General features: G+C 37.4%; 1 protein-coding gene and 1 pseudogene across 1 annotated transcript; both read right to left on the reverse strand.

Moving 5' to 3' along the window:
* Nucleotides 1–213: 213 nt before the first annotated feature.
* Nucleotides 214–2,015, reverse strand: LOC130939468 (uncharacterized). The gene is made up of 5 exons (XM_057867571.1): nt 1,846–2,015; nt 1,289–1,346; nt 1,115–1,246; nt 887–1,007; nt 214–401 (listed from the first exon to the last, which is right to left on the reverse strand). The coding sequence occupies exons 1-5, from the start codon at nt 2,013–2,015 to the stop codon at nt 214–216; spliced, it is 669 nt and encodes a 222-aa protein (XP_057723554.1).
* A 5,203-nt stretch (nt 2,016–7,218) lies between these two features.
* On the reverse strand, nt 7,219–21,512 carry LOC130939469 (uncharacterized; annotated as a pseudogene).
* Between the last annotated feature and the right edge of the window lie 885 nt (nt 21,513–22,397).

Below are 22,397 nucleotides of genomic sequence, written 5' to 3' on the forward strand. Positions count from 1 at the left end.
CTTTCAATTATTCATTATGATAATGTAATATTACATTTGGCTCAATATAAAAGAAAGAGAATGCAGTTCCAAGACCATCTCTAGCCAAGTTTGGTATAGGCTTGACAATTATATGATCTAACTCTGACATCAACGTATTTTTTAGTACTAGAACATGAAAATAGAACCGAGTCTAGCATATAATAAGAGCCTTAGTTCAAACAGCATTCATATTTAGATATTATTCGACCAGTTAGCAGCACTCCCAATCCTTGACATACCAGTTGATTTCTTCTTAGCCTCATCCATTTTAAAAGTTGCACCACACACCTGACCAGAACTGTCAACTCTTGAGACAGACTTCACCTCATTAAGTGGATGCTCAAAATTGTTCAAATCTCCGGATGTTGTAAAGAAAAATCCTAAACAAGCAGCAATACAAGTTAGTTTTTGCCGCATGATGTATAATTTAGAATAATATGAGGATCTTGAAATGGGAAAGATATTGCAAAGTAAACTATAAAAAACAGAGGCGGGTGAGGAAAAAGAAAATATCTATGTACCTACATTTTTCATTCTTGGGTTACCAACTCTTAATTCTTTTCTTCCCCGAGTTAGGATATTGATATAGCATTCGAGGATTCCTAAACATCTTTCTAAATGCTAAATTAAATAAGAAGTATATAATTTCAATGTTCTGAAAATTTTAAAAGCCAATAGGTTCTTCTATTATTTAGTTAAGATGCTTCAAATGAACCATTAGGAGGATAAATAATTTCATTTTCTTTTTCCCCTTAATTTACTTTTCGCGAGCATATTTATAAAACGTTAATTCTCACAGAAAATACTCAGTACAGCAGGCACAAAATAGTCACCAACTTTTTACATAAAATCATTTTAATATTACTTTTAGGAAATAGTGTAGAAGATGTCCCATAGCTCTTAGTTACAACTTTTTTCTCATCTGTAAGAATAATATTTTCATCAGTATCAGCTCCCCAAAAGAAGAAAATACACCCATCAGCATCCTGAGAAAGAGCAGGAAGATGCATTGTACCCCAAGGTATAGTCATATAGAAGCAAATTACCGGCAAATAAATATGAGAGTAAAATAGATAGACCAAGGATTACTCACTACAGTAATAAATACGGTTTTAGAACCACTGTCAAATGGAATAAACGCAAATTTGTCTTGAAAATTTCTCACAACCTGAGCAGCAGGATAGGGACCACGATCTCTAAGAGTCCTGTATGCCTCTATGACAATGATCAATTAAACTTAATAATCAATTAATTATAAATAAAATACATAATCAGAACTCATATAATCAAACACTTTATCTCCAATCTCACCTCTTTTCTTATTTCTAACATAATCAATTAATTACAGATAAAATACATAATCAGAACTTATAATCAAAATTTTTTAACACAATTAAAACTAATTTTAACAAACTAAACTTCACAATTAGATTAATTGGTTCTCCTTGTCATTTAGGATGCTGGTTACCTAATCAATTAAAGTAAAATTATATACAAGCGGCAACAAAAAATAAGCATAAACAAAATTAGAGGTATTTAACAATCAAGATTTCTCAACATTGTACTTGAAGCATTGGAATTGGGAGAGGATGCCATTTGACTACTAGTTGTTTTAAGCATAACATTTCTTCCGTTCTTAGTGTAGTGGGAGAAAGACATTATTGAGAAGAATTATTACCCAACGCTGACAGAAATCCACATGTTCCCGATATTTGCAATTCAAAAAATGAAAGCCATCTAACTGTTTCCTTCCTACATGCCACCTGGTCCCTTCATCTCCTCCGATCCAACAGTTGAAAAACTAAAACAAAATTCAATCATCACCTGTTGTTGCAGAACCAGTCCAGACAGCAAAACGGAGTCAAGGGGCGGCAATTCGAGGCAAGGCACCGCGAGGCGCGGTGAGACAAGGCGGACGAGCGGAGCAGAACAGAGCACCCGTGGGCGACGCAGAGGGATGACGACCATCCAACGACAGACGACAACGACGCCATGGAAGACGGCAGCAGAGTGCAATGGAGGAGAAATCCAATTGGGAACTTAGGAGAATAACTTAGGGCTAGTTAGAGTTCTCTGATTTTGGGGGACAAAATATAAAGGATATTTTTGGTATTTTAAAAAAATAGAGGTGTTTTTAATTAGGTCTTTTAATTAAATTAAGAGAATATTCGATTTTTTAATAGAATATTCTATTATTTCAAACGGTTTGATGACGGTAGGGACTAAATTAAAAAAATTAATGTATAGGGACTCAATTAAAAAGAAAAAAAATATAGGGACCTAATTAAAAATTCGGTAAAATTATAGGGACCTGCAGAGTAATTAAACCTAAAAAATATTAGAGTTAACTGAATATTTCTTCGCAAATTGAAAGTATTTATAATTAAAAACTTAATTAATTCTTTAACCGCATGTATCTTCGTAAAAATATTATGTTAATTTTAACATTTTTAACACGAAAAAGACGCCATTACAAACTTAAAAGTAGTGTAGGGATCTAATTGAAAGAAAAAAAAGTATAAGAACCTAATTAAAAATTTGGTGATTCTATAAGAACTAACAGAATAATTAAATCTAAAAAAATTATTTTAAAATATCAAAATATATAGAATTAATTTACCCAAATTATTAAATATTATTTAAATTATAATTTATTTATCCTCATTATTGGTAAATTAATAATAATAATAATAATAATAATAATAATAATAATAATAATAATATCAATTAATAGCGGTATAGTAGTTGCTAGTTTACCAATAATGACGATAAATAAATTATAATTTAAATAGTATTTAATAATTTGGATAAATTAATTCTATATATTTTAATATTTTTAAAATAATTTTTTTAAGTTTAATTATTCTATTAGTTCTTATATATAGAATCACTAAATTTTTAATTAGGTCCTTACATTTTTTTTTTTAATTAGATTCCTACACTACTTTTAAGTTTGTAATGACATCTTTTTTCTGTTAAAAATGTTAAAATTAATATAATGTTTTTACGAAGATACATGCGGTTAAATAATTAATTAAGTTTTTAATTGTAAATACTTTTTAATTTGTGAAGAAATATTCAGTTAATTCTAATATTTTTTACATTAGAAAGAATTTAATTACAAAATTAAAGCAATATAAAAATTTAACAAAAAAATATAAGAACCTAATTAAAAATTTAGTTAAATTATAAAGACCATTAAAATAATTAAACATTCTTTTTATGATAAACCAATGATCAATTAAAATTTCTATTGATTTTGAGTAAAGGGATAATAGGATTTTTTTTTTTTAGGTTATTCGTTTCTATGGGACCTCCTATTAAGCCTAATTTAAGGGAGGGTTTTAATTATTTTTACGGTCACATTTTACACTCTTTCAAATAATTTTGTATAAAAAATTATTTTTTAATTCTAGTCATTAGCGTTTTTTTACATATTTAATTACAGCTTGATTCAAAAATATGTGGAGTCTACCATTTTTCAAATTACAGCTTTTCACAATTTTTATAAAACTGCTAATCAACACACATTTTTATATTGACGAGCTGTTCTATTTATATACATGGCACGTGATTTCTATACATATAGAACCCATAATATATCTACACACTAGCAACCCCTCTAAATAAATTTAAGAGAAAAACCCAAATCAGCCCCTGACAATTACCTCGAAAGACAACGAGGCTCCTGACAAAAAAAAATCCCAATCCGACCCTTGACAAAAAAAAAACTCAACCCGATCCCTGACAATTATCTCGAAAGGACAACGAGGCCCCTGTGCCAAAAAAAATCAATATTATTTTTTTTGGCACAAGGGCTAATCAGTCTCAAAAAAATTATCAGAGGCCGGATTGAGTGTTTTTTTTTCTCGGGAACCTCGTTGTCCTTTTGAGATAATTGTCAGGGGCCGAATGGGATATTCATTCATAATTTAATAGTGCTATTAAACTAATAATATATAAATTTATCAATATAGATATAGAATTAATAATTCTATTAATTTTTTAAAATTTATTAAATTATTTAAGAGTAGACAGTAGAGTATTTTTTTATTTTAAAAATTTGTTAAAAGTTTTAAATATATTCTTAAATTTTATTTTGTTTTAATTTTATCTTTTAAATTTTTGAATTACAACAAAAATATATGCCTAATAGTTATCACTGTTTAAATAAAAAACTAACATGTATAAGTTGGCAAATTGATATCTCACGTGATTTATAAATGACTGACTGAATTAATAATTGTTTTTATTTTTTTTAATTTTTAAAAATATATAAAAGTTTTATTTGAAATTTTTTTTATTATTTTTATTATCTTCTTCTTCGTCCTCTTCTAAAATTCTTTATTTTTGTTCCTACCATAATTAAAAACCCCCATAACAGAGTCATTAAACCCATCAAACTCTCAGCCTTCAAATTCAAGAATCAAATATCAAACAAATAACTAAACCCTAATCCATAAATTACAAATTTAGATACATTGATCAATTGATCAAATAAACTCAATAAACACAATCTTTATCAAATCAAACCAAAACTCAATAAACACAATCTTTATCAAATCAAACCAAAATTCTCGCCAAAAAAAAAAATTTCTGTCGTCACTTTCTTCTCTCTATTTTCTTGTCTCCCTTATCTTCGTGGTTCTCACTTTGGCTCTCATTCTCTGCTTTTTCGTTGGCAATGAAGTTTGTTGTGCTTTGTTTCAACGTTTAGAAGAAAATGACGCCATAATTTTCTCTATGTTAATCGTCGAACAATGTAACTCTCCACTAGGGGGTGAACGCAAATCAGATCGAGTTGGATTAGATATAGCCAAAATTTCAATCTGATGTATATACTAAAATTGTCAGACCAGACCTAATATCCGCGTTTTTTAAACTTAGATCTGATCCGCATATTTGCACATCAAATAAGATATCATATATATCTACAAAATATAAAAATATTTAAAAATCTTATTTTTATTTAAAAATATTAAAATATCAATAAAAATTTTTTTTATTCTTTTAAATATGTTTACTTATAAAATATTATTAAACATATTTTTTAAATAATAAAAAAATAATACAATATATATGATAATTATTAATTGAAATAAAATATAAAAAAATCTACTTATTTATTTATTTTGTATGAATCTATGATATGCGGATATCTACCTAAAATCTGTAATTCGATTATATGAACAAATTCGATTCAATTCGACCCAATAACATGGATTTAAATCCTCTAAAGTTTGAATTTTACTTTAAAAAATAAAGTATAATTTCTCATAATTGATTTTATAGGTGAGACCAAAAATAAATATAAAAAAAACTATTAAAGAGTAGAAAATCACACTTTATATTCTAAAGTAAAATTCAAATTTTAGAAGATCAAAATCCCAATAACATTATAAATCAGATCAATATTTATAATTTTTTAATCAAATTTAAATAAACACCACAAATATATACGGATCTAATTCAATCTATCATCACCTTTATAGTCTCCACAGCATTACTGCTCATAACTCTCACAATGTCGCCTAGACAAAGATAAGAGAATAGCGTGACAGTTTTCGTCCCTATTACGGTTTGTGTTCCTATGTTCTCTCACTTCTCTTCCTTTGTGGCTAAGGAAAAGAAATGCAAGAGTAGTTTTTGAAAAGGGAAAGACTAATAGTTTAATTCACATAAGAGGTTGGAGCTTTGGATCGGTGTTAAGGAGAAAGAATGAAAAAAAAAAAAAAAAAACAAAGCCCTCGTTCGGAAGGATTACATGGTTGGTGCTTTCAGGGAGCGGAGCTCAAGGCAGGGCCTGCGGCAGTTGACAAGTTTCAAATATGGTGGCATCTGTAGGAATGCCTACATACTGGATGAAGAAGAAGAACCCGTCTCCTAATTTCTAGGTGTGTTGGTGTTGGGCTTTAGTCTAACAAAGATAAAACAAAAAAAATTTACATTTGGTATTTTTTTGTTGCCACGTCAAAAATTTAGTTTGCCATGTCATTAATATCTGTCAATAATTTAAACGTTATTAATAAAAAAATATATTTAATATAAATTAAAAATTTTTAGAATAATGTTGAGATATTAAAATATAGGAATATTTTTAAATTTTTTTATAAATTCTATAAAAAAATATATTTTACTCATTATTTCATAAATTTATAATAAACGTGACTATTAATATATTAAATACTGTTAATAAATATTATTATAGTGACATTATAAACTCCTTTTAATATATTAATTTTAATAAATACTATTATAGTACTTATTAATTTAATAAATTCTATTATGGCTTATATAAACGCGATCACCATTCACATTACATATAGAATTATAGATATATTAAACTAATAATATAATTATATATAAGTATATTGTAGAAAAGATGAACATCAAATAATTCTCCCAAATATATGTACCAGTGTCTTATATTATGCCGTATGCCGTACGCGTAGAAGTTTCTTCATCTTGAAGCCTTTAAATTTCAGTTCAATATATAAGTCTCTTTATTTAGAACATAGCAGAATTAAATTAATAATTGAACTGTCCGGTTATTAGGTTATTAAATTATTAATTTAATTAGTAAATTATTGATTAAATTGATTGATTTAATTTTATATAAATAAAAATATAACATAATTAAAAATTTATAATTAATTTTAAAATATATATTTTTACTAATATTTTAAAAATAATCAAATTATTTTAAAATAATATGAAACAAGAATAATAATTATTTTATTATTTTTATTTTTTTATAAATATTTTTATTTTTTTATATTAAAATAATAATTATTTTCAAATTTTAATAATTTATTAATTTGTTTATATTTATTATACTATTATATATTATAAGTATTTATTAAAAAGATAATATTAATAGATATTATATAATTATAAAAATAAAAATAATTGAATTTATAATATTGTTAAATAAAAATATAATTAATTTAAAAATGAGTGAGTTTATAACTAAAATTAAAATAAATTAAGTAGAAGTAATTATTTGATGAAAGATATCTAATGTTTAGAATGAATTAGTAAAACTATAGAATTGAATTGAAAAAGTGTTTGGAATGCCAGAATCAAGGTACGTAAATAAGCCAAAATGAAAATTATTTCAGCAATAAGCCAAGGGATATTTATATATAACTCGAACTAATGTGGTTCGAACTACAAAAGCTAATAAATCGAACCAATTCAGTTCGAAATAGGGTCAGAATTGATTGAACATAGTTCGAACCAAGGTGGTTCGAACTCAAGATGCACATAATTCGAACCATGCTAGTTCGAATTATACATAGGAAAGCGTTGCATGTAATTCGAACAAAGCCTGTTCGATTTAAGGAGAAGTAATTCGAACCAACCTAGTTCGAATTACTCATGAATCGGCTATATAAGGAGTTCGAATTAGCCTCATTCGAACCATTCTTCCCTTTCCCTACCCCACAAAATTCCAGAGAAAACGACCCAGATTCTCTCCGAGGAAGACCTAGGAATACTCTGCTGAATGGGGGACGATCCGGCACGGTTATATCGCTTGGACGGATCATCAACGAGGAGGTTAGTACAGATATAACTTCGTGGTAGTGGTATTTGTGAGTTAGTGGTTTTGCATGCGGGTTTAGTGGCAGTTCATGTTAGACGGTGCTTTAGTTGGTGGTTTATGTATGTGGTTTCTGTTAGTGGTTTATGGTAGCAGTTTATGTTAGTGGTTTATGTTAGTTGTTTTATGTTGGTTGTTTTATGTTGGTGGTTTAGTTGGTGGTTTAGTTGGTGGTTTATGTTAGTTGTTTTATGTTAGTGGTTTGTGTTACTTGTTTTGTGTTAGTTGTTTTATGTTAGCTGTTTTTAAGTTGGTGGTTTATGTTAGCTGTTTTATATTAGTGGTTTGTGTTAGTTGTTTTGTGTTAGTTGTTTTATGTTAGCTGTTTTTCAGTTGGTGGTTTATGTTAGCTGTTTTATGTTAGTGGTTTGTGTTAGTTGTTTTATGTTAGCTGTTTTATGTTAATGGTTTGACTTATGCTATTTTATGTTAATGGTTTTACTTCTGCTGTTTTATGTTAGCGGTTCTAGTTAAGCTGTTTTATTTTAGTGGTCTAGTTGCGTGATCTATGGTAGTTGTTTTGCATGTGGTTCTCGTTCATCGATTTTTATGCAGTCTTATTTAGTATGATGTTTTTTGGTGAGTTATCAATTTCGTTATGTTTGTCATTGGTTATGAATCCGGTTATTACAATGCGGTGAATGTCATGTGCAGCCCCAGCGATGCATCAGGAGCATGCGGCGGCAGCAGGGCATGCGACTAGATGACAGATACGTTCCGTACTTGCAGATGGCAGGTCTATACCATCTTGCAAGACTGAACGATAGATGGTTCCGGTTAGACGAGGCCCTTGTCAGTGCATTTGTCGAGCGATGGCGTCCGGAGACGCACACCTTCCATATGCCGTTCGGAGAGTGCACGATCATACTTCAGGACGTGGCATACCAGTTGGGGTTACCAGTGGACGGGCGTTACGTGAGCGGCTGCCTATCAGAGTTCCATTTATACATCCAGGGTGGCCGTCCAGCCTAGGTGTGGTTCCAGGAGCTGCTTGGAGTGGTACCTCCTCCCAGCCAGGTTCAGAAGTACGCAGTGAACTGCAGCTGGTTTCAGGAGACTTTTGGTGAGTGCCCTGATGGAGCAGATGACGAGACTGTGCGGCGATATGCCCGTGCGTACATCATGATGTTGTTGGGTACGCAGCTGTTTGGGGACAAGTCTGGCAACTGCATACACATCAGATGGCTTCCCTACGTAGCCAGGCTGGAGGAGATGGGTACCTATAGCTGGGGTTCTGCAGCACTGGCATGGTTGTACCGGTGCATGTGCCGAGTGGCAAACAGACATGTGGTCAAGTTAGCGGGCCCACTTCAGCTACTTCAGTCTTGGATCTTCTGGCGATTTCCTCGATTTAGGCCTTCTGGATATGAGACGTTCAGCTGGCCATTGGCTTCGAGGTACTTTACTCAGCCTTATCTATTTCATTTTAATATAAATAAATCCATGTTCAATAATAATGTATTAGAAACCCTAAACACACAATTAAGTGAAAATAAGACACGTGTATGATGCAGGTGGTCAGGATACAACCCTTCTGGTAGCGAGAAGGGTCCTAGAGTGGAGATGTGGAGGCTGAGGATAGACCGGTTACAGCACGGGGAGGTGAGTATGCTACTTAATAAGTTTCTTTATTTAACCAAACTTTATGAGTTGGCCTGACAATGGAGAGTTCTCCGTGCAGTTTATCTGGATGCCGTACACCACTCCTGACGTACTTCAGGTTGTGTATCAAGAGGTTTTGGAGCCTCGGCATATGGTGTTGTGGCGGTCAGTGACGTCGCTGATCTACTTTGCCGTCATAGAGTGGCATCAGATAGATAGGGTTCTTCCGTAGTTCGGAGGGGTGCAGCCCCCCTCCGAATCCTGCACTGAACATCGACTTTCTGATGTCGAAGGACGGCAAAGGAGACGATCGATGGTTTCCGTACGATCTTCAGAAGTGGCATCTGTATTGGGAGTCCCATGCGGACACGGTGCTGAGGTTTGATGTTGTTGCCGACCCTGGACCATCGCATTTGTTTCTCGAGTGGTGGAGTCAGCATGGAAAGAGGTTCTTGTCTCCGGATATGCAGTTGGGGGATCCGAGAGCCGTTCCTATTCCAGTTGAGGCCTCACAGCGAGGTGCCGGACAAGTTCCTGACATGGATCGTCCTGAGGACGTGCCTGACAGGCGCAAGGTTGAGAGGAGAGCTCGTGTGGGCACACGACGGAGCCAGCGTGAGTGGAGGTGGCTTGATGCGGCTTTAGACGATGATGACCATGCTGGTGTGGCTAGAGGCAGACGACGAGGCCAGGGAGGGAGACGGAGAGGGCGTGGTGCCGTGACGATTTGATTTTTGATGGTTTAGAATTCACAAATGAATTCTCGTTGCAAGTATAGTTTCTAAACCAACAATAATCCTTTCATACAAAAGATTATTTGTCACAAGTAACAAACCCCTAAATTTATAAACCGAAGTATTGAACATCGGGTCGTTCTCCCTAGGAATTACAATAAAGTGTCTTGTTATTGGTTATGAGTTGTTTTGGGATTTTTGGACAAGAAGCATGAAAAGTAAATGGCAATGAAAATAAACTAATGGCTAAAAAGGTCTTGGCAAGGGTTGGTAGTCAAGGATCTCTATCCTAATCACTAACCATAATATGAGAATTGGCAAGGATTAATCTCATTAAATCATCCTCTCACTAGTAGTAAAGGAAAGTTAAATGAGCTATACCAATCCTAGTCCATAAGTCCTAACTCTCCACCAATTCAATTAGTGAGAACTAGAGTCAATGGCTCCCAATCATCAATCACTTGGACATTAGTAACTCAAGAGTTCCTAAGTTACCTTTCCAAGCCAAGAGTATAAAATTCTACTCTAAAATCCAACCAAGCATTTCATCAAACACTTGGAAGGCATAGAAAGAAAGCATAGTAAATTGCAAGAAAAGTAAATCTACACTACTCAATTACAAGGAATTAACAACAACAAATCAAAAGAAACACATTTATTAAAAATTACCTTTTATTGAATTGAAAGAATGTAGAAGGAGCAATTCTAGATCTACAACAAAATCTAAGAACAACATAAAGGAAATTATAACAAAAGAATAGAAGAAGATTGAATGTAACTACAAAGAATTGAGAGATAGAAGTGGAAGAAAGCAAAGATTAAAACCTAGATCTAAGAACTAAACCTAATCCTAATCCTAATTCTAGAGAGAAGAGAGAGCTTCTCTCTCTAGAAACTACCTCTAAACTAATCCTAAGGAGTGTGTGTGAACTAATGAGTTGGAATCCCCTTTGCTCTTCAATCCTTGGCTTTAAATAGCATCTTTGGCGCCAAAGTTGGTTGGGATTGGGCCCCACAACCCTTCAGAATTCGTTGGCCATGTTTTCATTAAAAGATCATAAACCAACACCGACGCGTACGCGCACAGCACGCGTACGCGTCCATAGGGTAATTCGCAGGTGCGCGCAAGCGCCAGGTGCGCGCGCGCGTCCATGGGCGATTTCAACTTCTTTGACTTTTCATGATTTCTCCACTTTGCATGCTTTTCCTCTTCACTCCTTTGATCCATTCCTAGCCTTTTCAATCTGAAATCACTAGCAAACATATCAAGGCATCTAGTGGAATCAAAGGGAGATTGAAATCATCAAATTAAAGGCCTAAAAAGCATGTTTTCACATGTAAGCACAAATAAGGAGACAATCACAAAACCATGCTATTTCAATGGATAAATGAGGGTAAAAGGTATTAAAATCTCTTAGAATTAATGCAAGACAAACCGTCAAAATGGGGTTTGTCAACCTCCCCACACTTAAACCAAGCATGTCCTCATGCTTAAACCAAGAATGAAGTAAAGGGTATGGCATTTATTCAATGGAACTAACTAAATGCAATCTACCTATATGCAACTATCTAAATGAATGCAATTGCTTGGTCAAAATAAATCAATTCCCAAGAAGCATATATGCACAAGGGCTAAGGACTAGCAAGTCTAATCTGCAATTGAATTGAGTTATTAAATATTTTACAAACTTTGCATGAAAAGAGATGATCATAGGTGGAAACATGTAATTGAGCATCAAACCCTCACCGGTAGTGTTTGCACTCTATTCGCTCAAGTGTTTAGGGTTGATTCACTCAATTCTCTCCTAATCATGCTTTCTAAGATTTGTTTTTCTTCTAACAATCAACATATATCTCATGCATGCGTACATATATCATGAGGTCTTTTCTTTGGTTATAATGGGGCTAGGGTCAAGGTAGGATGCATATTTGGTCAAGTGAGCTTGAAATTTGAATCTTTGATAAGCTTAAACTTCCCACCTAACCTATGACATCCTATACAATTAAATTCCAACCTAACTACCCATTTTTCACTCTTTCACATACTCATGTATTCCTTTTAAATTTCACAACACCTATGCATTGATTTTATTGGACTATACTTTGATTTGGGGCATTTTGTCCCCTTTTTATTATTTTTCTTCTTTTTTTTCTTTCTTTTTCTATTTTTTTTCTTTTGTTTTTCTCATTTTTTTTATATACAAGAATCTCAATGCATAAGGTTTTACATTTGATCAATACATGAGTATGTACCCAATTCCCAATATTTTCAATAACAATACAAAATTACCCTTTTATTCACCCAATGTCCCAAGGTTCCCACACTTGAATGATACTCACACACTCTAGCCTAAGCTAATCAAAGATCCAAATAAGGACATTTATTGTTTTTCGCCTTAAGGCTTGTAATGTGCTAAAATTAAGAACAAGTGGGTTAATTGTAGGCTCAAATTGGCTAACAAAGGAATATAAAAGGGTTGGCTATTTGGATAAGTGAGCTAATGAAATGATGGCCTCAATCATATAAATGCATGTATACACAGAATAATGGACATAAAGAATCAAACAAATCAAAGATTACAATCATAAAAAGAGAATAATGCACACAAGAAGGAAAATAAGTGGTTATAGGATGTAACCACACTATTAGGCTCAAATCTCACTTGCTTGTGTTCTTAGCTCAAAAATATGATCCACAAGATATATAATTCAAGCAAGTTCTATGAAAAGTTCTCACTCAAATCAATTGGTGCCCTATAGATAGAAATCTTGAAAAATTTCATTATTTTGACTAAGCTTATTGTGTATGTGTATGCAAAAACAAGAAAATGCAAGTAAAAACCATAAAATCCTAGAATGAAATGCAAAAGTGTTGGGGTTAGAAATTTATCACCCAAGATCGCCAAACGGTCGGACGACCTCCCCACACTTAAAAGTTTGCACCGTCCTCGGTGCACTCAAAGATGAGTAGGGGGACGGGTTGCTACAATTGATGAGCTCCTTCAAAAGGTTGTGCGGATGACTTGTTTGTTGCCCCCTTTAAAAGCTTTTCCTTTCTCCCTCCTTGGTGGCCAACCTAAAAGGATAGAAAAGGAAAGGAATATTAAGCCTATGACAAAGGTATCAAAGCAAATAGAACATAGGCGGGGGCTAATGCCAAATAAAGGTATGGTTCTCTACTACATGGTAGCTACAACATGTAAAAGAGAAAATAATATAAGCTAATGGCATATTAACTAATACTTGATGCAAGAGTAAAATCAAAGCATGAAAAGCATATGGTACATCAAGTTCACATAAGAAGAGGTGGGTCATGAAAGACAATATAAGGTTATCTCAATGCACAAAGACATAAGAGTCTTACAAGAGGAAGCATTGATTTAAAAGTTTCATCACCCAACAATATCAAACAAGTCAAGAAGCACCAAAATAATGCAAGAATTTCTCAACAATTGAGTTTAAGAATCCAACACCATTAATGAAATGACACTTAGAAAAAACTGAAAACATGCTGTAGAAACAAAATGAAAATGGAAAGAGTAGAAGTATGCGAATGCAGTGAACAAAAGAAAATGGAAGATGAGAAAAAAAAACTCTTTTTTTTTTTTTTACCGACGCGTGCGCGTCATGCACGCCTACGCGTCGATGTGCATATTGGTTGAAGGACGCGTACGCGCCAGGTGCGCGCACGCGTGCATCGAGTTAGGCCGGAGGCATAATGTCGGCCCAAGTCTGGCACAACTCTCGGGTAAAAGTACCGGGGGTGCAGATTGTGCAATCGACGCGCGCGCGCACAGTGCGCGTGCGCGTGCATTGCGAATTTAAGATCATGTGCGCGTACGCGCCAGGTGCGCGCACGCGTGCATAGACTTGTGCCCTAGGCCCAATGTTCGCACAGTGCAGGCCTGACTCTCGGGTTTTTGGCTGGGGTTGAATTTTTTTTGCATCCACGCGTACGCGTACAGTGCGCGTCCGCGTGGATGGTCGAAAAATGCTCAGTTGCGCGTACGCGTCATGTGCGCGCACGCGTGGATGGTGTTCTGTTTTTTCAAAAAATATTTTTCTAAGTTCTTACACCAATCCAAGCCTTTTAATCCTCCAAACAGCTACCAAAACGCCCTAGAACCTTATTCAACATACTATACTACTAACTAAACCTGATAAAACAATAAAAACAAGAAATTAAACTAATTCTACCAATATTTACAAAAGATAAAAATGAAAATGAGAATCTACCTATAATGGCAACTCAATTCACTTATTAACAAACTAAAAGAGTATGAAAAGAGTTTACCATGGTGGGGTGTCTCCCACCTAGCACTTTTATTTATTGTCCTTAAGTTGGACTTATGGGAAGCTTCTTATCAAGGTGGCTGGTGCTTGTATTCATCTTGGAACTCCCACCAATGCTTGATTCTCCATTGTGCCCCAAGATTTCTCATGGATTGAGCCAAGTGTTGATGGAGTTCTTCACAAGCTTGGGGCTCCCAAAGTTGATCCTCTTCTTGTGATCCGGGGTCCCACACTTTGTTTTCACACCCGTCTTGAGGTTGATCATCATTATTAGTCCAACCGGGTGGTGAGTAAGGCGAATTCTCTATAAAGTGCCCAACAATCCTCCTAGACCCATCTATTTGAGCACTGCTCCAACCTTTATATCTCATGTTTGATGCATCAACCATAATGAGCCTTGATTTGCAACGCCCACCACAAAACCTTTTCCGCTTACGCTTCATCCCACAAACTTCCCTAAGTTGGCCATCCGTTTCAAGCAAACCATATTCAAGTGGGATAGTAAAGCTAATAGAAATGAATTTCACCCACTCAAATGAAGGTGTAGATGGCAATCTAGGCAAAGATGCTTCCAAAGGTCTTGACAAAGCATAACCAACCCTCGTTCTTCTATTTCTAGGGACTTCCACCTCTTCACAAGATCTCTTAATCTCAATCCTTTGTTCAACAATTTTATCTAAACCTTTTCCTTTACTCAAATCATAATAGGGAGGGTGAGAAAAATTTACCTCCTTAACGCTTTCAAATCCAACCGGAGAAGGTTCTTCATGCTCAAAGGATTCTTCACCACTAGGACTTGATGCTTGCTCTTCATTGCCATGGGAACTCAATTCTTGCTCTATCCCATCCAAGTCTTCATATGGAATATGCCTTGGAAGGTGTGCACTTTCCTCCCTAGCATCAATTTCGATCATCTTGGAGGGGTCTTCTTCAACTCTATGTTCCCATGGAGGCTCCGCATCTCCTAAGTCTTCTACCACTTCTTCCTTGTCTTCAACAATTAAAGCTTCCTCCAATTGTTCCAATACAAAGCAACTTCCTTCATTTCCCACCGGAGTTTCCAATCTCTCCTTCATGCTATGTTCTTCATTTGATTCTCCACATGTAGCCATGGGAGTTCCTTGAGTGTTCAAGCATTGGGAGGCTAATTGATTTGTTACCGCATCCAAGGCGGCCATGAAATTTTGCACATCCCTTTGCATCTCTTCTTGCCCTTGAACAAGAATACCAAGGGTTTCATCCATTAGAGATTGGGGTGGTTGGAAGGATTCATCATTTTGGGGGAAGGGTTCATAGTAGGAAGGTAGTTCTTCTTGGTAGAGTTGTGGTGATTCAATGTTTTCCATTCTTTCCACTTGTTGCACAACACACTCCATGGTTGCTTGAAATTGATCCAATGCTTCCTTGAGATGATCCCTTGACTCTTGTTCCTCTTGGATAATATGATTAGGATCATGTGGCTCTTGGATCAATGGATATGAGTATTCTTCCATGGGAGGTTGTGGTGGAAAGTAGTATTCATCTTGTGGTTGAAAATTTTCATATATTGGAGGTGGTTCATCTTGGTAATAATATGGAGGGGGTGGCTCTTGAAAATGTTGATGTTGGAGTGGTGGCTCTATGTGTGGTTCATATGGCTCATATGGTTGTTGGTAGGATGGATATGGATTAGGGTCATATGAAGGTGGTTGGTGAAAAGAGGCTTGTGAGTATGGTTGAGAGCTATGTTGAGGATATGGTTCATAGGCATATGGTGGTGGTTCTTGAAAGTCACAAGGTGATTCACCATAGCCATTGGATTGACATGCATCATGGAATGGCTCTTCTTCATAGTGCATTGGTGGAGGTTGTTGCCATGAGGATTGATCATAAGCATATGGCTCCTCCCACCTTTGATTGTCCCATCCTTGATGCATCTCTTCATTGATGCTCTCATTTCCTACAACATAATTGTAATCACACTCATAGCCAAAATGAGAATTCATAATGAAAAGAGAAAACAAAAATCAAACGATAATAGAAAACAAGAGAAATAAAATTCTACAACTAGCAAATAAAGCAAAAGGCAATATATTTACAATATTCACATATATACAATAACCAATAACACAACACCATTGCAATTCCCCGGCAACGGCGCCATTTTGACGATTTGATTTTTGATGGTTTAGAATTCACAAATGAATTCTCGTTGCAAGTATAGTTTCTAAACCAACAATAATCCTTTCATACAAAAGATTGTTTGTCACAAGTAACAAACCCCTAAATTTATAAACCGAAGTATTGAACCTCGGGTCGTTCTCCCTAGGAATTACAATAAAGTGTCTTGTTATTGGTTATGAGTTGTTTTGGGGTTTTTGGACAAGAAGCATGAAAAGTAAATGGCAATGAAAATAAACTAATGGCTAAAAAGGTCTTGGCAAGGGTTGGTAGTCAAGGATCTCTATCCTAATCACTAACCATAATATGAGAATTGGCAAGGATTAATCTCATTAAATCATCCTCTCACTAGTAGTAAAGGAAAGTTAAATGAGCTATACCAATCCTAGTCCATAAGTCCTAACTCTCCACCAATTCAATTAGTGAGAACTAGAGTCAATGGCTCCCAATCATCAATCACTTGGACATTAGTAACTCAAGAGTTCCTAAGTTACCTTTCCAAGCCAAGAGTATAAAATTCTACTCTAAAATCCAACCAAGCATTTCATCAAACACTTGGAAGGCATAAAAAGAAAGCATAGTAAATTGCAAGAAAAGTAAATCTACACTACTCAATTACAAGGAATTAACAACAACAAATCAAAAGAAACACATTTATTAAAAATTACCTTTTATTGAATTGAAAGAATGTAGAAGGAGCAATTCTAGATCTACAACAAAATCTAAGAACAACATAAAGGAAATTATAACAAAAGAATAGAAGAAGATTGAATGTAACTACAAAGAATTGAGAGATAGAAGTGGAAGAAAGCAAAGATTAAAACCTAGATCTAAGAACTAAACCTAATCCTAATCCTAATTCTAGAGAGAAGAGAGAGCTTCTCTCTCTAGAAACTACCTCTAAACTAATCCTAAGGAGTGTGTGTGAACTAATGAGTTGGAATCCCCTTTGCTCTTCAATCCTTGGCTTTAAATAGCATCTTTGGCGCCAAAGTTGGTTGGGATTGGGCCCCACAACCCTTCAGAATTCGTTGGCCATGTTTTCATTAAAAGATCATAAACCAACACCGACGCGTACGCGCACAGCACGCGTACGCGTCCATGGGGTAATTCGCAGGTGCGCGCAAGCGCCAGGTGCGCGCGCGCGTCCATGGGCGATTTCAACTTCTTTGACTTTTCATGATTTCTCCACTTTGCATGCTTTTCCTCTTCACTCCTTTGATCCATTCCTAGCCTTTTCAATCTGAAATCACTAGCAAACATATCAAGGCATCTAGTGGAATCAAAGGGAGATTGAAATCATCAAATTAAAGGCCTAAAAAGCATGTTTTCACATCTAAGCACAAATAAGGAGACAATCACAAAACCATGCTATTTCAATGGATAAATGAGGGTAAAAGGTATTAAAATCTCTTAGAATTAATGCAAGACAAACCGTCAAAATGGGGTTTGTCATGCCGACGACGATGACGACGATTAGCATGGTCCGGTGGGCGGGGATGGTGCAGGGGCTGTTTCAGTTGGTGGTGTTAGTACCCACAATGGCGGACATGGAGGAGAGTGGTATGGGTCAGGTATGGGTGATGGGGCTGACCCTGGTGACACTGGACTTGGGCCTGTGTCTCTTGGGGATTACTTCGTTGGTGTACCCGCCCATGACCAGCCTGAGCAGGGGGGTGCCCCTTGGGTTATTCCGGGATCACAGTGGTCAGATTTCCTTGGCTCAGATACTCTTGATGCGGACTTCGGGGGTCCACAGTTTCTAGCAGACATTACCGCCATCATGCAGGAGGACGTGCCGGCCCGGAGGCGTGGTGAGACCTCAGGCACTCAGGCACCATTAGATGTTGATCTGAACGAGCCTCCTACGGTATCTGTTGGTGATCATTTTGGTTTGGGAGGCACCCCACCATCCGCCTACGCCGCTGCATCAGAGTCTGTTGCCGGGCCGTCTGTGGCAGCCTCCCATTTTATGCCACCTGCACAGCCTGGCCCGGATGAGGACGCGGATGAGATCGAGGATGAGGAGCCGTTTATCCGCAAAGGTCAGCGGGCACGGGTACCCCGTCGTTGCGGTACGGGATCGCATCTGTTTAGATGAGTCACACATCATGTATTTTGTTTCGTAGGGTTTATTCATGTATCTCAGACATTGTACTTTTGTTGTTATTTTAGAGGAGTTTTCCTTTGTTGTTTGTTCATCGAATTGTACTTTGAAAATTGCTGTTTATTTAGTGGGACTGTGACTATTTATAATCATTGAATCATGTAACAGTTTAATGTTTTCATTTACTTATTAAATTTTGCATTTATGGGACTTGTAGCAATACTCAAAGTGAAACACAACATATTCATTACTATATGCAACAATCACAGTACAATGTAGAAAGATCAACCAATTACATAAGAGCTCAAACATAACATATAACTGGAAAAGTTAAATATAATAACTACTAACACTAACAAGATGCCAACTAATGGCCCCCTGTGTGAGACGATCCTCCAACCTGTGGGCAACTACGTCCTGTATGTCTGGGTTGGCGACAGAGGCCGCACCTCTTCGGCCGGTTCGGATCTGCCTCGTCCATGTTCGTCCGTATCCTAGTGGATCTAGGACGACCCTCTCTCGCACGCCTCTTGTTAGGGTCCGGAATCACGGTGGGCCCGTCGTAAGGTGGCCAAAAGCCCTCTGGGATCGGAGGTGTGAATCCTATCCGATACACACTGAATACCGAACTAATCTGATAGACGCTGTGAACGTAAGAGGTCCAGGTAACCCGTGAGTAGGCACAGCATGCAAGTGCGTGCTGACACGGGAAATGAAGCGCCTGGAAGTACCCGCAGTCATATGTCCGAGAGGCAAGTGATACTCTGTAAGTACCCAACGAGAAAGAACCAGTCGGAGTGGTCTCTGCTACGGTGAATTCGGAGTTATCCCGGTCATACAAAGTCACCGTGAAGCACCTGGACGTCTTCAAGTTGGCCTCAATAGACTTCACCAAATGCTGACGGAATTGTTGTCCGGTTCCCATCTGGGCCTCAGCCTCTCTCTCCTTGCGAACAAAGAGTTCTGCAAGCCTACCATATGTTGCCTTCACCAGGGAGGCTACAGGGAGATTTCTGACACCCTTGAGGATTGAGTTCACACACTCGGAGATATTCATCGTCATGTGACCAAATCTCCGCCCCTCATCACGATGCTGAGTCCACAAGGAATAATCAATCCGGTTCGCCCACTCGCACATTGCCGGGTCTTCAGACCGCAGAATATCAAACCAGTAATCAAATTCAACCTCGGTCTTCGCATACGTCGCATTCACTAGAAGCCTCTGTGCGTCTTTGCCCTTGAAGGTAAGGGCAAAATTAGCCGCTACGTGTCGAATGCAGAATGCACGGTATGCAGCTGGAGGTAACCAACCTCCGTCAGGAGCCTCAAGCGCAGCCTTGATGCCGTTATGTCTGTCCGATATAACCAGCAGACCCGACTGTGGTGTCACGTGCTGTCGAAGGTGTGAGAGAAAGAATGACCAGGACTCTGCATTCTCACCCTTAACTAGTGCGAATGCAACAGGTAGAATGTTGCAGTTCTCGTCCTGTGCAATCGCGATGAGCAACGTTCCCCCATACTTCCCATACAGATGTGTGCCGTCAATGCTGACTAGCGGCTTGCAATGACAGAATGCCTCGATGCACGGAAGAAAAGTCCAGAAAAGTCTGTGAAAATACGCTTGAGACTCGTCCACATGTCCTCCAACTCGAACGGGGCTCGTCCTTAGGACTGCAACAGTACCAGGCATCGTCAGCTGGACACCCAACACCCACCTAGGTAGCTCGTTGTATGACTCATCCCAGTCACCGTAGATGAAGGCGATAGCCTTCTGCTTTGCCATCCAGACCCTCCTGTAAGTCGGCCTAAACCCAAAGTGTGCTGTCGTGGCGTTCAGGAGCACCTTTATGCTGACGGATGCATCAGCCCTAACCATTGGCATAATGAACGCCGATATCACATGATAATCCAAACTCATGTGGTCACTAGAGATGGAGGTGGCAAGACAGGTGTGAGGTCCATTGTACCGTTTGACCTCCCAAATGCCCTTGCGCTGCCGGAGACTCAGTCGAATCAACCATGTGCACCCATTCCCAAACTCTGAACACTTGCCCACATACCTGCGATAATCAGACTCCACTACCTTGTACTGTACCCCTCGCCGGATGCTGTAAGTCTTCACACTTAAAAGGGCCTCATCTTTATCCTGAAATTGCTGACCAACCTGGAACTCTGTTAGACCAGCAGTCCCTTCCGCATCTCTAGCTCCGAATCCAACAGAGTGCCCAGAACCCCCCTCCTGCCTCATGGCATCCAAGTCCAAGGAGGAAAAATGTGGTGGATACAGCTGTGTGCCAGTGCTAGAACCACCTACCGCCAATGCAGGCTCACTCGCTCCAATATCATCGCCGCTGTCATCATCAATCATATCCGGCTCGACGTCATCCTCATATGCATCACCTAACACTCCGTCTCCAACGCCAAGCGGTGCAACGCCGAGTAAATCGTCCGGCAGATTTTCCCTTGAACCTACGTCGTCACCTACGCTGCCATTGAGATCAACAGCAAAAGACGGGGAGGCGACAGCTTGGACCACTGGCTGGTAAACAGGGACGGAGGAGGAAGCAACGGCAGGCTGGGAACTAGAACCGGCTGGCGTGGCTAAAGTGGTGGTATTCCGGTTCGAACCCCCCGAGCTGGATACCACATCAACCAGCTTTGCCAACAACTCTGGGGTCCTGACCTCCGGAAACTGCCGCCGACAAAGAAACATTACTTGCAAGTCCTCATCACTACTAATCGTGAAATAATCATACTTCACGGTATCCTGGAGCACCGTGATTGGAATGCGATAGAAAAACTTCTTAACCTGCTTCAAATCTTCTAGCCCGAGCTTCATCAGTACAGATCTAACAAGGTCATCATAGCTCGTCCTAGGAGTAACAACAATACAGAGAGGATCTTTATCTGTGAACTTTACTCCGGAACGAGTTTTCCTCTTAATGGATCCTCTGTGGTGAACCAAAATAACAAAACTCTCTTCACTAGCCATCTTACTCACTCTAATGAGACCAACTCACGTTTAGACCGGTTATATAGAGCTCTCTCTCCCACTAATTCGAACCGACCTGGTCCGAATTATGGTTTGTCTAATTCGAACCAGCCCGGTTCGAATTACTAAGGCCGGCTGCTCTCTCTATAATTTGAACCACTCAGGTTCGAATTACGTTCATTCATGGTTCGAACCAACTTGGTTCGATTTATTAACAACAACCAACTTGTAATTCGAACTGGTCCGGTTCGAATTTCTACCACATGCAGTTCGAACTACATTGGTTCGAATTATATTAATATACGACCTGGCGCATTATTGAAACCATTTTCGGTTTGGCTTATATACGTTAATTCTACATAGCATTGGCTTATAATGGTTTTTTGCCCTTTATTAAATTAATTAAAGTTTTATAATAGACAACTTTATCCTTTATTAATATAAGGGTTAAGTACTTTTCTCGTCTTTAAGGTTTGGGGTCAAAAATTCACAAAACATTATAAAATCATCTTTTTCACCCTAAAAAGACAAATTTATCCTTACAAAAAATAAATTTTAAAATTAAAAAATACAAAAAATAAATTACAAAATTAGAAATTATAAAATAAAAAAATTAAACTCCATTCTTCATTCCAGATCCCACCATTATTTTTAGCCCTAACCCCGTCAACATCCTCTCATCTCTTTCATCTATCCCTAAAAAGATACCCATGCAGCTGTGCCGCCAACCTCCCAACCAATGCTGATGAACTTCTATCCGCAGTAAATCGCCGCCTGTCAACTCACCGGCAATGACGACCACAGCCACCATGAAGGGAGTCTCGAGCGCCGTCGATCAAGGGAGTCTCCATACCCCTTCACTTGCGACGACGACGACCCCACGAA

The sequence above is a fragment of the Arachis stenosperma genome, chromosome 7 (genome assembly GCF_014773155.1).
Source record: "Arachis stenosperma cultivar V10309 chromosome 7, arast.V10309.gnm1.PFL2, whole genome shotgun sequence".
In the NCBI taxonomy this organism is placed as follows: Eukaryota; Viridiplantae; Streptophyta; class Magnoliopsida; order Fabales; family Fabaceae; genus Arachis; species Arachis stenosperma.

Coding starts and splice junctions, on each gene's coding strand:
- LOC130939468 (XM_057867571.1), bottom strand. CDS start 2,015: ATGGCGTCGTTGTCGTCTGTCGTTGGATGGTCGTCATCCCTCTGCGTC. Junction 1,347..1,845: donor GACTGGTTCTGCAACAACAG/GTGATGATTGAA, acceptor TGATTATGTTAG/AAATAAGAAAAGAGGTGAGA. Junction 1,247..1,288: donor ATTATATGAGTTCTGATTAT/GTATTTTATTTA, acceptor GTTTAATTGATC/ATTGTCATAGAGGCATACAG.